The following is a 17,536-nucleotide window of genomic DNA, read 5'->3' on the forward strand; positions in this document are numbered from 1 at the left end:
GTTCCCTACAGCCTTCGCTCAATGCATGTGTACACAGGGCATCAGAGGACATTGGGAGAAATGAGCAATGGGACTCAACAGGTTATAGTGAAGCTCTTCCCAAATACGCTGCAGGAGAAGTTCCAGAAGTGTGTTGGGGAATTTGGTTGGTGAAAAATCCAAATGAGTGTTTTTAGAAGCAGGAGAGATGTATGTGTGTGTGTGTGTGTGTGTGTGTGTGTGTGTGTGTGTGTGTGTGTGTGTGTGTAGCAGGAGGGGTGTGTGTGTGTGTGTGTGTGTGTGTGTGTGTGTGTGTGTATGTGTGTGTGTGTGTTTACTTCACCACAGAATCAAACTAAATCTTATCCATGAGTACCAAGCACACTGTCATTACTGTATCATAGGAAGCACACGAGAAGGGGGAGGTATAATTCTGGAGAGTTAAGTACAGACAAGCACTTCTAACACAAGAAATCATAAAGAAAAATAAGACTAAGGAAGTAAACATTTTAAATAGATCACACTTTTCACCATTTAAGAGTTCACTACATAAAAGGACTCACTTGGCTCCCAAATTTTACAGTGTGGTTAATAAATAAATGATAATCAAAATGATATTTGCCATCACACATTTAGACAGTTTAGAATATGATAATCAATTACATCAGTATTCACTATTAGATTTAGGGCTAATTATTTGAAATAAAGATGAGCTCAGATCCAGAGAATCAATGTTCCTAAGAGAGAAAATCATTATCCTCGGGAAAATACAGATTCTCCCATTTCCCCTTGTGAAAAGAAATAAAACCAGATTGGAAACATAATACTTTTGATTAAAGACGTCAGGGAGGCAAATAAATGAGAATTTGAACCGCAATTTTCAAGAAGGGTATTTCAAATCTCATTCTGTTATTTGCCCAGTGACTTTTTGCAGCTCTATGTTTGCTAATTGAAATGTAGAAGAGAAAATTTAATTGCCTTGGGATATTTCCTTGTTGTAATTATAATAAGACATACTATAAAAGCAAATGATGCTATCAGGAAATACTCAGGCTTATTACACCTTAAAAAAGTTAAATTTTCTTGGAAGCAAGAAGATATGAGAGATATCAATATTCCGGAATAAGATTTCTCAATGATAAATGATGAAGCCAGATAAATGGGTCTCTGCTTCCTTTCTCAGGAAGAATACCTTGTCCCAGATGCTGGCTGACTGTCTCATGCTCTGCTAACAGAACCACCCCAAACTCTCCACCTACCCTGAGCATCTCTTATTATAAACTTACCTGCATCTGTATCTATTTTTACCACCACCCCAGGGCTATAAACTTCAAAAAAGGATTAATGCAACATCCATTGCATAACGTTAGTGTACAGAAAGGTGTCACAAGCAGACTAACAATTTTCTGAGGGCCAACTGCACCTTCTTGCATCCCCTGAGTGTGGGCCACGTAGGATGGATTTAGTCTGTGCTACACTTACAGGTAGAAAGAAACTCACTAGACTATGACTTAATATTCTATTTGACCACCAGATGTCAGTGCATAGTAAAGAATGCTAGAAACACCACTGCTTGTTTCTGGCTAGCAAGGCTATTTTGGTGAGTTTAGTTTCCAGAATGAAACCAGGGCAGGTAAATTCAGAAATAGTTCATAGGGAGAAGATATGAGACTTGCTGGGTCTTCTACCCTCTAGTTACTGATATTACGTCCTAACACATGGGAAAAGTTCTCCACTTTTTTTAAAAGGTGTGAAATAATCTGTTGTTGCTTTTTAAAAGTAAAATAAACACTAATAAATGCATGCTAATTTGGAGCTCTGGTGGCTCAGACAGTAAAGCATCTGTCTACAAGTGCAGGAGACCCGGGTTCAATCCCTGTGTCAGGAAGATCCCCTGGAGTAGGAAATGGCAACCTACTCCAGTACTATTGCTTGGAAAATCCCATGGATGGAGGAGCATGGTAGGCTACAGTCCATGGGGTCGCAAAGAGTCAGACACGACTGAGCGACTTCACTGTCACTTTCACTTAAACCTAAATAGCTTAAACTAAATTAGGAAAATCCTAGATGCTGTAGAATTTGGATTAAAAAATTAAAAATATATATCCATAAATTACTAGGTACTTAATAGTCATATTGGTGGGACTGTAAATTAAAAGCCAGGAAAAAAAAAGAAATCAATGCAAGAAAGTTATATTACATAAAAAATCAAATATCCCACAAAGGGCTGAAAGTTCTCAAGATGTCCCCATTGGAATTAAAAAAATGTTTGTTTGTTTGAATAATTGACTCTTACATTAATTATTTGGATATATGAAAATAAGAAGTATGGTTCTCAAGGTCTATTGATTATGCTCCTTCAACATGGTTCAGATACATATACTTCTTCCCATTTCTGTTCCCACAATGTACTGACATGCATAACCTCTCACTCTAATCACTCTCGTACACTGCAGCTTTGCTCTTCTCAAATCCATTCTCCACCTTGCAGCCAAAAGTGAAAGTGAAGCCGCTCAGTTGTGTCCCACTCTTTGTGACCCCACGGACTAACTATAGCCTACCAGGCTCCTCGGTCCATGGGATTTTCCAGGCAAGAATACTGGAGTGGGCTGCCATTTCCTTCTCCAGGAGACCTTCCCAACCCAGGGATTGAACCCAGGTCTCCCGCATTGCAGGCAGACGCTTTACTGTCTGAGCCACCAAGGAAGTCCTGAGGGATATGAAAAAACACAAATCTTACCAGGCGACCCTCCGCTCAGATCACCAGCCACTCCCTAATGCCTCCAGTTTGAAGCCCAGCCCCCTGCATGGCCTACAGGGCTCCAGAAGCTTCCTTCAGCTCCCTGACTTAGCCAGATTTCTCCCTGGGCTCCAGAAGCAAATAGCTTACACATACTTTACCCACCATGCCTCTGCATGCAAGGATGTTCTTTCTGTCTGAGAAACCTTCTCATTCACATCCATCATGTTAATTCCTGTTCATGCACCACCTCTTCCAGGAATTCTTGGATTTCACTCTTCCTAATCTTATCTTTGTCACACACACAGGTTAGGTGCCTTCTATGCATGTAGGTGTATATGATAGGGCAGCATTTAACACTGTAGTAACTATAGCTGTTTAGTAGGCATTTCTCCTTTACACCTTTATGACTGCTCTCACCTCTCCTATACCGAAACCTCATTCCAAGGCCTAGAGTTGCTATCTCAGTAACTTAAGTTTACATATCCTTAGTTCCTTACAGGGTTTGAAGTAGTAGCCAGATACCTGAATCCAAGTTCTGAGATCTTACCAAAATCCTAGGCTACGTCCAATAGCCATTAAGTGGGAATCGCCTCATAGGAATATAGTAGAGGGCATTTTTAAGTATTAAGCACTTAATACTTAATAAAAGCATTAAAAATTAACACATATAACTGTACAGACATTAAGCTTTCAAAAATATTGGCATGAACTCAGAGAAGCAGAAAATTGCTGAGCTTGCCTGCCTTAGCTTATTAGTACCTGAATTAGAAATCTGAAATTGCTTTCTAAAAGCTAAGCAGTCATGCCTACTGGCTTTCATTTTTATGCATTTGGCCTCCACCTTGCTAACTGCTTTAGAGCACCAGCTACATCTTGCACTTTCCTGCCAGTGTGTTTATAGTGTTCTGATGGGGTCCTCTCCTCTTCTCTCTCCACCTTCACTCTCATGTAAAGAAATACACAGAAAACTTTTTATCTTCTTAGCCAAACATGAGGGTTCCCAGATTTCAGTAGGAATGACTGTACAGAACATCAGAGAAGGAGAGGAGGCCTGGGGTAAACCTTTCTGATAAATAACTATGTTGATTTCCAGAGCAAAAGGGAGGGTTAGAACTGGGAAGGGACTGAACAAGACACTCGGTAAAATGTCTTCTTCATGGTGGCCTCCCTCCTTGCCTGATGTTGTAGAAATCATGAAGCAATAAAATCCTTTGAGAATCCCTGAGCCAGCCATAATTTTGGTTCATGAGTCCTTAAGGGACCCACACTTGCCCAGGAGCATCCATTTGGGCCTAGTAATAATAATAAGAAATAGTTATTTCCTATTCTAAAAGACAAACAGTGATATTTGGAGAAGGGGATCAAAAGAGAAATTCTACTTCTTCAGATTCATTCAACACAGATCTCTGAGGTCAGGTATGTGGGCCTCTGACTTAAGTGATCTAATAACCCTCCAGCTCTCCACTGGAGCTATATTCTAACACTGTATCCCAAACCCAAATCCAGGGTTGCTATTACTATCAGATACCCAGAAACCTCTTCTCCATGACCCCGTTTCAGGAGCTGGTGTCCTGAAATGACTGCTGCCACCTGGAATCCTGCTGCTTCACCTCTTTCTTTGGACTAGATATTCTGGAATATGAGTGCACCCCCTGAGACCAGCACACAGTTGAAGTCACTCTAGGGAGTGAACACTGGAGCACTAGGCATGGAGATGCTCCCTGGGGAGTGACAATTCTCTCCCCCTCAGTCCCTTTACCATGTCAGATTACATTCCCTTGCCACCCTCATCCACCTGTAATATAGGCATCACATCATTTCTCACTTTCACATTCCAACATTTCCATCCACTGAACACCAGATCAGCGAGAAAACTGAAACTAGATCAAGAAAAGAAAATATATTTAAATAGGAGGAAAAAAAGAGAAGAAAACATGAGAAAGTAGATGGGAGGTATGAAAAATTAGGCAGAAATACAAGTGACAACTCACATAGAGTATGTGTGCCATGATGACATTTCAGCTCAATGTGGTTGTGACCAGACTGTCCTACTTCTCAGGCACAGATTTAAATCTTGCAAGTGAGAAGTAATGCAATGGAAGGGAAAGTATAGTTAATACTATTCAACACCTTCCTCCCTCCAAAGCTGAAGCAGTCAAGAACCAGAGAATAAGAGTGCAAAGGTTCCATGAATGCAGGGTCCCCCGAGACCCTCAGACATAGTGGACATATAAGGACATAGAGGAGAAACAGGAGCAGATGACAAGGCTGAAAGAGCTAACAGCCAGCAAGCAGCAAGTAGACTGGAATCACTCCTTAACACTAAGCAAAAAAAAAAAAGTGAAATATGTGAATATGGTTAATTATGGTAGTCAATTTTATTTCATTTTCCTTTTTGGTTATAGAAGACATTTTTCTACAGGCTGAGGGGACTGAACAAGTGCAGAAGGAGAAAGTGAAGATGAAAGAAAATTAGAATTACTAATCAAGCAAATTCCCAAGTGAAATGGGAGAAGAAAGAGGCAAAAACACAACTAGAGCATTTAAGATGAGAGGAATCTGATATTAAGATTAGAGGAATTGTCTGATTTAAAAGAAAATAAAAGAGAAATAGCTATTGATTTTAAAGACTATGCCATGAATGGTGTGAATTTCCATATTTCGAAAGCATCTTTATCTATAAAAGAAAGTTTCAGAAAATAAGATATGGTATGTTCTCTTTTCTTTTAAGGAAATTCTGTAGCAATAACTTTTCATTCTCCTCTCTCCCATTCTTGAAAGTTTTCTACTAGTCAGCATTGACATTATAACATGATTTACTTCTGAGCAGTCATTACATTTTTCTAAGCTCTTTCCAGTATCCCCCAGTAGATAGTTTCACTAGATAAAATTCACTACCTCAAACTGCCACATTTTAAATAGAGGCTGACAGTTCCACTGATTAGCAATCATTTTACTTTTTGCTGCTGTATCATTAGAAACTGTCTTAACAGTTTAAAGTTGTTAAAATACCGGGTTTTTCACTTCAGTCTTTTATCGCATAAATCACTACCGCAACTATTCATGTAGATAGGATAACAGAGCCAGAAAATCAATCATCAATCATTGAGATCTAATTATAACTACCCAGGTAAAAATCAATCCTATAATTTTAGATGAAGGCAAAAATACTAATTATTCCCTTGTACTTAATTAAATAAGAAACTCAAAGCCACTTCTGCAACCTACCTCTTGAAAAACTGTTTGACACAATGATGACTATTATTATGAAATGGACTTCAACATTAGGAGATGACTGAAAATGTATTTTCTATGAATATGGTTCCTTTTACTTCAGAATCTCAAAGTTGTTTGACTTTTTCAAATTCCTATTACATTGGCAAGCATTAAACCAAGCATCAGGAAGGAATGTTACCAGAAAAGTAAATCACAGGAAGTCTAAGTTTCTCATCCAATGTAATACCAATTTGTTTAATATCTGAGAATAGCATTTAGAATTCAAGACAGATGCCTGTGAATTTCTAAATCAATTTCAAGTCAATATGCCTGGGAAATAAAAAATGCTAAAATATTCATTATGTAAATATGGAAGAGAAATGTATAATTCTGTTACAAAGTAAAGAGCAACAGAACACTATTTTTAGTGAGAAAATTTCAAATATCGTTAAGTGATATCCAGATTTTTTGGTGTAGCATTACACCAGTAGTAGCATTATTACTTTTGAGAAGCTGAAATTAATTGCATTTATTAAATAACTGTTTTTAGGGATCCACACCAAATGGAATTACTATCTAATTCTACCACTAATTGAGACAGTTCCACATGTTGATTTTTGTCAGCATCTGAGAAACAAAATTTTAGACATTAAATAATGCTTTATGCAATTGACATAGCTTGAGAACTAATAGCCATTTAATAATAGAATATTATTTGGCTAATATACTTAGCTAATAGAATATATAATTACTTAGTTAACATATACTTAATGTAAGAATAAACCACCTAGTAAATATGTATAATGATATACAAAGTTAATAAAACATAATTAGTGAATTAGTTAATATGCCATTTTTTATTTTAAAAAATAACTTCAATTATTATATTCATATGTTAATTTCCCAAAGCCTTACTTGTCCAGCATGAGAAGATGCCACCCTATTAGAACAGGTGGAAAGTATATCAACATATTTTACTAATATATTTTCCCCATATGGCCTTAAGTTTTTATCTTCTGAGTCTAAAGGTATAATACCCAGTGATGCCTTGATTGTTAAATTCACTGTGGCTAAAGACTCCTTTTAATGAAAATCATCAAGATAGAAAGAGAACGGGAAGCTGCAGGCATCACGTTCTTGGGAAGAAGGTGGCCGCAACTAAAGTGTCTGGACTGTCCTTCAAGAGAGGCCTCTATATATGCACGCCTACATTATTATCAGGTCCTCACTTAGGTTTAACTGTTTACTTTTTTATTATAAAATAAACTATGATTACACTACAATTGATCAAAATCTAAATAATCTACCTATTCTTAATTTTATTTTATTTTTTATTTTTTTTTAAGAAATCTTAAAAATTAGGGCAGAAATAAATGCAAAAGAAACAAAAGAGACATAGCAAAAATCAACAAAGCAAAAGCTGTTCTTGAAAGATAAATAAAATTGACAAACCTATTCTTAATTTTAAAAAGCACCATTTCCAAAAAAAAGAGCATCATTTCATGAAAAAATTTTATATTTGACATTGTAATTTTCTGTTCTGTTTAACTAATGAGACATTTTTTCTTCTAATGTACTCACTAAAAATTAATATGGCATTATAATGTGTTAATATCTAAGTGCGTGACTTACTCACTTTTGTTTCCTTAAATTATAGGTTCATCCATTCATATTCCAGAAAAACAAACCAACAAAAAACCCTTATCATCACTCTATCAAGTTCCAAAAAAACACCCTCTTAGAATTTTTATAAGGACTGTATGAATCTTACAAAAATTGATAGGGTCAATAGTTTTCCCTACCTCGGACCCTGACATCTTTTACCAAAAAGGAAAACTTACCCCTGGTAAATGCTTCCCTAGTGGCTCTGATGGTAAAGAATCTGCCTGCAATGTGGGATACCTAGCTTCTCCCCTGGAGCAGGGAAGATCCCCCGGAGAAGGGAATGGCAACCCACTACAGTATTCTCGCCTGGAGAATTTCACGGTCAGAGGAGCCTGGCAGGCTACCGTCCATGGGGTCACAGAGTTGCACACAAGTAAGCGACTTTCACTCACTCATTCACCCCTTAGTAGAGTAATTCAATTTCCTCTCTTATGTCCTCTATATCTGTATCAGGATTATTTCTAGCATTTATAAATAAATAAAATTAAGTATTAAAATAATAATTCTGTAAATTATTTTGTAAATTTAGTAAAATAAAAGTATTGTTTTTACTCTTCATTTTGTAAACAGGATCTCTTTTCCATTATTTCATTTCTTTGTTTTACAGTATGGAAATCTAGTGACTTTTATATGTTTATTTTAAAATTGATAAAGTTATTGAAGTGTCTTATTAGTTCTAATGAATTTTATGTTGTCTCCTAAACCTTTGTGAGTACACTACATATTAAGGCCCAATTTCTGGTAAATACTTGAAATTTATTAAAATTACTCCTTATAAAATACTTTGGAAATAATATATAGTCTGAGTTCAATATGTATATATATTTCTTTGACTAACTTAAAAAAATAAGAGAAAGAGGAGAGCCATCTGTGAAAATAGGGAAGAATTATCTGTGTATGCCTATTATCTGGGTATGTGTGGGTCCTTAGTCACTCAGTCATGTCCGACTCTTTGCCACTCCATGGACTTTGGGCTCCTCTATCCATGGGATTCTCCAGGCAAGAACATTAGAATGGGTAGCATTTCCCTTCTCCAGGGGATCTTCCACACCCAGGGATCAAACCTGGGTCTACATTTCAGGAGGATTCTTTACTGAGACACTAGGGAAGCCCTTATCTGTATACAAAGTATTTTAATTATCTCTCCTTTATATCATCCATTTCCATGCCTTTAACAATCATTTCCTCCTGGTCCTCTTTTCTAACAGGCAGTCAATCATCTCCTGCCAAAAATTCATGTCTACATATCCAAGAGCAAAATCATCATTTTTTTCCACAGCTGTTAATAACTGATTTTTCTCCTGTGAATCTCTGTTACATTGTATTTCATCATTTAGAGTCTTGGTTCATTCTTTGTCCTTTTTCTCCTCTACAGGAAAACATAACTCTTAAAAGCAGATGCTAACTATTTATAAATGTCTGTAGCTCACCACACATATAGGCTCTCATGGGTGGAACATGGGATTCAGAAAACGAAGATCATGGCATCCGGTCCCATCACTTCATGGGAAATAGATGGAGAAACAGTAGAAGCAGTGTCAGACTTCATTTTGGGGGGCTCCAAAATCACTGCAGATGGTGACTGCAGCCATGAAATTAAAAGACACTTACTCCTTGGAAGAAAAGTTATGACCAACCTAGACAGTATATTCAAAAGCAGAGACATTACTTTGCCGACTAAGGTCCATCTAGTCAAGGCTATGGTTTTTCCTGTGGTCATGTATGGATATAAGAGTTGGACTGTGAAGAAGGCTGAGCGCCAAAGAATTGATGCTTTTGAACTGTGGTGTTGGAGAAGACTCTTGAGAGTCCCTTGGACTGCAAGGAGATCCAACCAGTCCATTCTGAAGGAGATTTACCTTGGGATTTCTTTGGAAGGAATGATGCTAAAGCTGAAACTCCAGTACTTTGGCCACCTCATGCGAAGGTTTGACTCATTGGAAAAGACTCTGATGCTGGGAGGGATTGGGGGCAGGAGAAGAAGGGGACGACAGAAGATGAGATGGCTGGATGGTATCACGAACTCAATGGACGTGAGTCTGAGTGAACTCTGGGAGTTGGTGATGGACAGGGAGGCCTGGCGTGCTGCGACTCATGGGGTCCAAAGAGTCGGACACGACTGCGTGACTGAACTGAACTGAACATGGGATAAATTCAACTGAATTCCAACTTCTCACAGGTGGGCCATTGCCGGGAGCCAGCGTGAGGAATCCCACCCATGACAAGGTCATGCGGAGAGGCCTGATGGGCAAGGCGAGTCAAGCCTCAGGGTTTCCCCCTGGTATTTCCTGAGCATGTACCCCCAAAATAAGAATCTGCCTGCCTTATTGTATTGTACTTTTCCACTCTTCTGACACTCTCTGGAAAAAGTTAATTCAGGGCTTCCGTCTCCTGCAAAAGAATGTCTCGGCTTAAAAGCCCCTCTGATAGCTCTCTAACTTGCCTAACAGGTTCCCCTGGACCTTTTACAGCTTGTGAATTGCTTACAGCCCCCCATCTGCAAGAGGCACAAAGCTTAAAGCATCTTAAGGATACAGAGCCTTTTCTAAAGAGCTAAAAATCATATTGGTGATGGATTTCACTGTTGACTCAATGATTGCTGCCAGGCCTCCATATTCTTTATCTTTTAGGCACCTGGGAGGATGTTAATCAATGTAAATGGGATATGGAAAAAGATATATAATAGTTTTGATGTTAGCAACACTAGACTTTTGAGTTAATTACTTTTCTTTTGTTATAAATCACTGTACTCCTTTTACTTATTATAAATTGCTGTATCTTTGCTATGTAAGAATGTAACTTTATTTAGTGTTTTCTGAGAGTGGCACCAGACTTTGGGAAGATCAACACAAATAAGTCTTCTGGTTGACAAACCCTTATCAGAAAAACAGCTGTAAAATGTTAATTGGCCCTTTTGGCCAGAAGATGATGTAAATTACCTAAGACAGGTATGCAGAGAGAAAAGCCTGGTTTTAATAAGAGTCTGGGCTGCTAACGCCGCATAACTTTGTGTTACCCATTGATCTCTATGTACAATCAAAAAGGTATAAAAGGCCTTTCTAGACAATAGAGGCCAGGCCAGTCATTGGAAGGACTGGGTTTCCCCCGTGTCTCCTCTTCACTCTATTTTCTGGCTGAATTCCCATCTGGGGCGTGGAGGCTCGCCATGTCTATTTACTTGCCCCGGCTTCTAAGATCCACGCGAGAGGGAGCCTAAGGTGGGGCACCCCCCGCTATTCAAGAGGACACCAGTGGCCTAACGTAGATGGTGCAAGCTCCTTGTCAGGAACTTTATTGGCTTTCCATGTAAACCAAGTTATTCAGCCTCTTTTCTCCACTAAATTTTCCTACTATACTATTTCTTCCTAATCTGATCTTATATTAATAAATAAATAAGTTTTTCCTCGCCTACGCCATTCACACTTCAAATTACCCTGGATCCACCGGGGCTGGACCCCAGCAGGCCATATCCTGACCCAGGAGTGGTGAGAACTGTTAGCCTGGACCATTGATGACAGGCATCCTTCCAGCTCATTTTGTTGCCTCGAATATACCCAGGCTCACTGAGCCCTCCTTCCACTGCTTCCCTCATTGGGACACACCCCTAGAAACAGCAGGTTCAGAATGTGAGTCATTCATGGGACTAGCAGAGGTGCCACCTGGGGTGGGGCGAGGCAGTGCTGATGCTAGGAAGACCGGGATCCTGGATAGGACAAGAGGACAATGGAGTTTGCTCGCCAGGGACTGAAAAATCAAGAAATTGAGAGCAATCCTTTACTCAGACACAACATACGGGTACTGTACACCTAGAGTGCCTAGGATGTTTGCCTCTTCAATAATGAAGTGCTGTGTGCTTACTCGCTCAGTCGTATCTGACTCTTTGGGACCCTTTGGACTGTGGCCTGCTGGGTTCCTCCCCTAGGGGATCTTCCTGACCTGACCCAGGGATCAAACCTGCACATCTCCTGCATTGTAGGCGGATTCCTTACTCACTGTGCCAGAGGGGAAACCCTGAATAATGAAGATAAACTTGCAAATTATAAACTGTCCTTACTGTAACAGTAAGGAAAGCTACAGTATTGCGGGTTTCTGCTTGAATACGATCAGGTTCTTAAATATAGTTGTCAGTTCCTTCAAAGACCAGTACTAGGTTCCACCAAGATGTCAGATTCCCAACAGTGACATATCATGTAGCTTATCTTACTATTAGAAGCCTCCAAAAGAGGCAAATCGATAGCATCTTGGTATCGCTTCATCCCTAAATCATTTTCTCAGTGAAAACACACTCCCCTTGGATACATCACCCAGACGCTTACATCAAACTCGTTCAGAGCCGCAGCCAGCTCCCCAATGCCCGTGTGGCCTTTGGCTTCATCGGTGGGAGAGGTAGCTTGAGCAGCATTGGAGATGCCGGCAATGGCCTCCTGGACTTGTTTGAACACGTAATCTCGGTTGGCTCTGGTGGCAGCAACGTCTGGGTGGCGGAGAAAAGCTTGGGAGGCCGTGTACAGCATTGTGGCATTCTTCTTCAGAGCTCCTCGAGCGGCTGCCATCTCATCTCGACAGTGAGGGTCCTTCAGCTCCTGTGTGTGCAAAACACAAATGTGAAGCTTGCCATGAAAGTATCTGTAACAGAGCTTAGAGTCACAGACTTCTAGGACCACATCAATTTTATTTGTATTCAGTTAATATTTTACTTTATTTGTTTATAAGACGCTGTGTAACGACTATATTGTATGTGGTATTGGTATGTCATTAAATCTAATTTGTATTGATCAATACAAAGGTAAAAAAGTAGAACTATAAGACATGAGTTTGAGCAAACTCCAGGAGATGGTGAAAGACAGGGAAGCATAGTGCACTGCAGTCCATGGTGTCATAAAGAGTTGGACATGACTTAGCAACTGAACAACAATATAAAATAAAATATTTGTACTCTCCGAATTCCAAGTTGAGATACTCATTTCATGACATACATTATTTAACTTACCAATCTAAAATCATAACATAAAACAATTTTGTGCCTGGGAAATTCCATATGGCCCAGCAATCCCACTACTGGGCATATATACCCCGAGAAAACTACAATTCTAAAAGACATGTATACCCCAATGTTCACTGCAGCACTATTTACAATAGCAAGGGCATGAAAGCAACCTAAATGTCCATCAACAGATGAATGAATACAGAAATTGTGGTAGATTTATTCAATGGAGTATTACTCAGCCATTAAAAGGAACAAATCTGAGTCAGTTGTAATGAGGTGGATGAAACTAGAGCCTCTTATACAGGCTGAAGGAAGTCGGGAAGAGAAAAACAAATATTCTATATTAATGCATATACATGGAATTCAGAAAAACGCTACTGATGAACTTAGTTGAGAATGGTCTTTTGGACACAGTGGGGGATGGTGAGGGTGGGAGGACTTGAGAAAGTAGTATTGACATATATATACTATCGTGTGTAAAATAGATAGTGGGAAGTTGCTAAATAACAAAGGGAGCCCAGCCTGGCACTCTGTGATGACATAGAGGGGTGAAATGTGGGGAAGGGGAGAGAGGCTTAACAGGAAGGGGATATACATATATATGATGTCAAAATAGTACCCACTGGGGAGTTTCTTTATTTTCAGCTTTAAAGAGGATTATAATTATGAATGATTATATTATGATTGTGAATGATTCACATTGTTGAACAGCACAAACCAATACAAAATTGTAATTTGATCCACCAATTAAAAGTAAATAAAGCTTTTTAAAAATATAATATGAGTTTAAGAATTACATGTTAATATAGGAAAATAAGTGAAGAAGAAATGTTTTTTCTACATATATTTTAGAAATCATCTCCTCTCTCCAGCTGCCAAGAATTTGTACATACTGCTCTTCCCATGTGAAATATCTGAGCTTCCCTGTTCCAGCCTATCCTTTCCCTTGATGGGGCCCATCTCCTGAAAACCCACTCTCCATCCAACTCTCTAAGCTACCTCTCCTTCTAGCTGCTCCCACAAGGCCCTCTTCCCTCCAATCATTAAAATGCATCATGCTTTACTGCATTTACCTAAGTATATATCTTTCTCCTAAACTGTATGTCTAATGAGAGCAAAGAGCCCTAGCTATCTTGTTCAGTGGTTCGTCAGTCAATAGCACAATGTCTGGCTCATAAAAATGCATCCAATAAATAATGCTGCAAGACTGTAAAACCTGAGCCACCAACAAAGTAAGTGGCTTGCGTGGATCGGTTAGTTATCAGCAGATGGAAAACCCAGTCTTCAATCTTCTGACACTGTGCCTGCCTCCATAATCAATTACGATTGCAAACATGGGAAATCAAACTCGCCTGATTTTGCTTACTGCATCACTGGCACTTCATTATCATTTTCACAATGGGGTTCAGTTTTTTAAAAAACCACTTTTGATGGCAGATCTATCATTTTAGTTTAGGGTATAATAAAAAAAAATAGATCACAGATGATTTGCTTTCTAAGTTTTGGATGTCAAAATAGTACCACTGGGGAGTGTCTTTATTTTCAGCTTTAAAGAGTATTGTTAAGAAAATGTTCTCAATATTTTTAGAAATGTTAAAGGCAGTATTGTTCTCTCAGAGCTATGCAGGACCGCCAGCTGAGCATCTCTGGGAGAAAATTTCTCTAGTTTCAAAATGTATCATTAGAGGGTGTTTGAACCACTGGGGTTCTATTCCTGTTTGCTCAGTTGGTACATGATAGATGGATGACCTGGAAACAGTAAATCGCGTCCTCTCTTTTTTTCAGTCAAAATAATTCTGAGACAAGCACATTATATTTGATACCTAGGATTGGTAAGACAAACTGACAATAAGAAGTAAACAATCGGACTTCCCTGGTGGCCCAGTGGAAAGGAATCTGCCTGCCAATGCAGGGGCCATGAGTTAGATCCCCCGTCCAGGAAGATTCCACATGATGTGGGGCAACTGAGCCCATGCGCCACAACTTCTGAGCTTGTGTGCTGCAGGTACTGAAGCCCACGTGTCCTAGAGCTGCACGCTGCAACCACGGAGCCCCAGTGCTGCGACTACCAAAGCCCATGCGCCTAAAGCCTGTGCTCTGCAGCAAGAATGAGAAGCCTGTGAGCTGCAACAAAGGGCAGCCCTTGCTCACAACTAGAGAAAGCCCCCAAGCAGCAACAAACACGCAAATAATTAAAAATGATGAAATGTATAAACTTAGTTTAAAAAAGCAGTGAACAACTGAGCCATCTATCCCCTTCTGCTTAGACGCTGACAGATCAATGCCAGTCAACAAAATTTCTAAACCAAGACAACTTATTTCTAGCCCTAAAGCTCAACAGAGGTAAACAGGGAACCCACATGTGAGAGAATCCTTTACATTGGACAATCTAGGCAGTGCCATCGGAAGTTATAAAGGGTCTTAATTAACTTCCAGAATGCCTGGCCAGAAATTTTATATTCCATTCTGGGGTATCTACACTAATAAGAAAATCTAAATATGAAAGTGAGAAATAGAGGGTAGGAAATTCTTCCCATAAAGATATTTTTAGAAACATTTTTAATCACATGGAAGAAAACTGTAAACAATGTAAATGCTGAGTTATGAAGAACTGGTTAAGTAAACTACTGAAGTTCTCATTTGATGGACTCGTTATAAAGTGAAAGTGTTCGTTGTTCATTCATGTCTGATTCTTTGCGACCCCATGGACTGTAGCCTGCCAGGCTCCTCTGTCCATGGGATTTTCCAGACAATAGTACTAGAGTGGATTGTCATTTCCTTCTCCAGGGCATCTTCCCAACCCAGGTATCGAACCTGGATCTCCCACATTGTAGACAGGTGCTTTACCGTCTGAGCCACCAGGAAGTGCCCATCTCCTCTCTCTAGGGATTTCTCTAAGCAAGGATACTGGAGTAGGTAGCCATTCCCTTCTCCACAGGATCGTCCCGACCCAGGGATTGAACCCATCTCTCCTGTATTGCAGGCAGATTGTTTACCATCTAGCCACCAAGGAAGTCCCTGGACTCTTTATGTGGACATTAAAAGAAGTTTCCATAAAATAATAAAATCAGTAATATAAATAAAAAGAAGAATACAACATGCATACTTATATGTATAGCATGAATATAAATGTCAAAATATGAATATAAGCAATTGAAAGGCAACCTACCAAAATATAAGTACCACGTTTTTGTGGCTGATAGATGGCTATGTGCCTTTTTTCCCCTTCTTTTCTAAATTTTCTTGAAAGAGTCTGAAATAGCAACTAGTTAAAATGATTTTAATGAGATAAAAATAAATCATATGTATGGGCCTTCTGAGATGAATACCTCATATTATTCCCATGGATTTTAATACCAGTTACATGCTGATGATTTGATGAGGTTTGATCTCCCCTCATCTCTCTGCTATTTGACATTTCTACGTGGATATCTTATAAGAATCTCAAAATCAATGTATTTAACTATGATATCTTGATACCACTTGATACTGCTAGAAGACTGGCCACTTTCCAGTCTTCATCCATCTCAGTAAATTCACCACCATGTACATATTTGCTGAGACAGAAAGTCAGATGTGAACTGGTCACATCACTCCCTAAGCTCCCATAGCCAATTCCACAGCAGGTCCTGAGTTCTATTTTCAATGTAAATTTGGACTCCCTAGGCTTTTCTCCATCTTTAGTGCTGCCATGCTAAAGGAGACCATCTCTGTGGCAGGAGGGACAGGGCAGGGCCCCGGGACAGCCTCATCAAGTGTAGGCATTAGGCAGAAGACAAAGTCACCTCCTTTTTTTTTCTCTTAATGAGACCACAATGCATGAAGGAATGGCAACTAAAACAGAAACTCTGCAGCATCTGAGCAAGAAACTCTGAGCATGAAAACCATGGAGCCGGTACAATATAAACGCAGGACCTTCCACGTGTGGTGCCTGATGTGGGAAAATTTTAAGGGAAAAAACAGCTCTTAGAATACCTGTAGCGTGGCTTCAGGAGAAAAATGCCAGGACCAGGAACTGATGCACGCTGGTGCAATCCAGGACATACATCAGCTCTTCCCTCAGTGAATGTTCAATCCCTAATCAAAAAGACCCCTACCCATTCAAAGGGCTACAAGATAAATAGCAGATCAACAACCCTGTGGGGCATTACTGGGTCCAAAGGACTCCCACACTCCTCTCCTTAACTTTTGCTTCTGCCCTGAATAAACTGCTACTTGGTTCTCTTTGCTCCTCAGCCTCAGAATGTGTGTTTATTTTTCCTTTGCACTTTGGTGTTCCTCACCCAAATCCTTTTGGATGAGCTGAACAAGAACCTGGACTTTTGACAAAGTTTTTCCAAAAAGTGTCACTCATCTAGACGACTTCATTCCCACCCATCCACAACTAGTCTCTGCTCTTTGACACTACCCCTTCTTTGCAACATATCTAGAAAAATATGAAAATGTAAATCTGAGACTTTGATACCAAACTGAACTGTTCAACCACTTGCTACTTACTTACAATAAAATCAGAACACTCTCAAGACTCTGAGTGTCCTGGCACCCACCTTTCCCCACAGCCTCCTGCTAGGTTCACTGAAATTAAAAGTCAATGTAATTTTTTTTTTTTTTTTTGGTCAGGTGTTGAAACAAGCTAAATAAATAGCTTCTGGGCCTTAACCCTTTGCTTCAGAGTGACTTCACTCCTAACCACACTACACATCGTGGGCTACCAAGCAAGACTCCACCTGAAGAAAGGATTCTGTTGATAAAAGTAATCGCATGAACTAAAATCATACAAACTCTGGGAAATAGTGAAAGACAGGGAAGCCTGGCGTGTTGTAGTCCATGGGGCCGCAAAGAGTCAGACACAACTGAGCAACTGAACAACAACAAAATCATGCCTGTGTGGCCATCACAAAGCACTAGAAGCTCTTTAGGGAAAGGGACTAGATCTTGGTCAGATT

General features: G+C 39.5%; 1 protein-coding gene across 3 annotated transcripts in view; it reads right to left on the reverse strand.

The window, feature by feature from the left end:
* Nucleotides 1–17,536, reverse strand: part of CTNNA2 (catenin alpha 2) — a 1,396,988-nt gene that overhangs the window by 897,662 nt on the left and 481,790 nt on the right. For all 3 annotated transcript variants that reach the window (XM_005686768.2, XM_005686767.2, XM_013967725.2), the window contains exon 6: nucleotides 11,920–12,186. In XM_005686768.2, the coding sequence (XP_005686825.1) occupies nucleotides 11,920–12,186 (267 nt within the window). The remainder of the gene's footprint in view (nucleotides 1–11,919; nucleotides 12,187–17,536) is intronic.

This window comes from Capra hircus, chromosome 11 (assembly GCF_001704415.2).
Source record: "Capra hircus breed San Clemente chromosome 11, ASM170441v1, whole genome shotgun sequence".
Lineage (NCBI taxonomy): Eukaryota > Metazoa > Chordata > Mammalia > Artiodactyla > Bovidae > Capra > Capra hircus.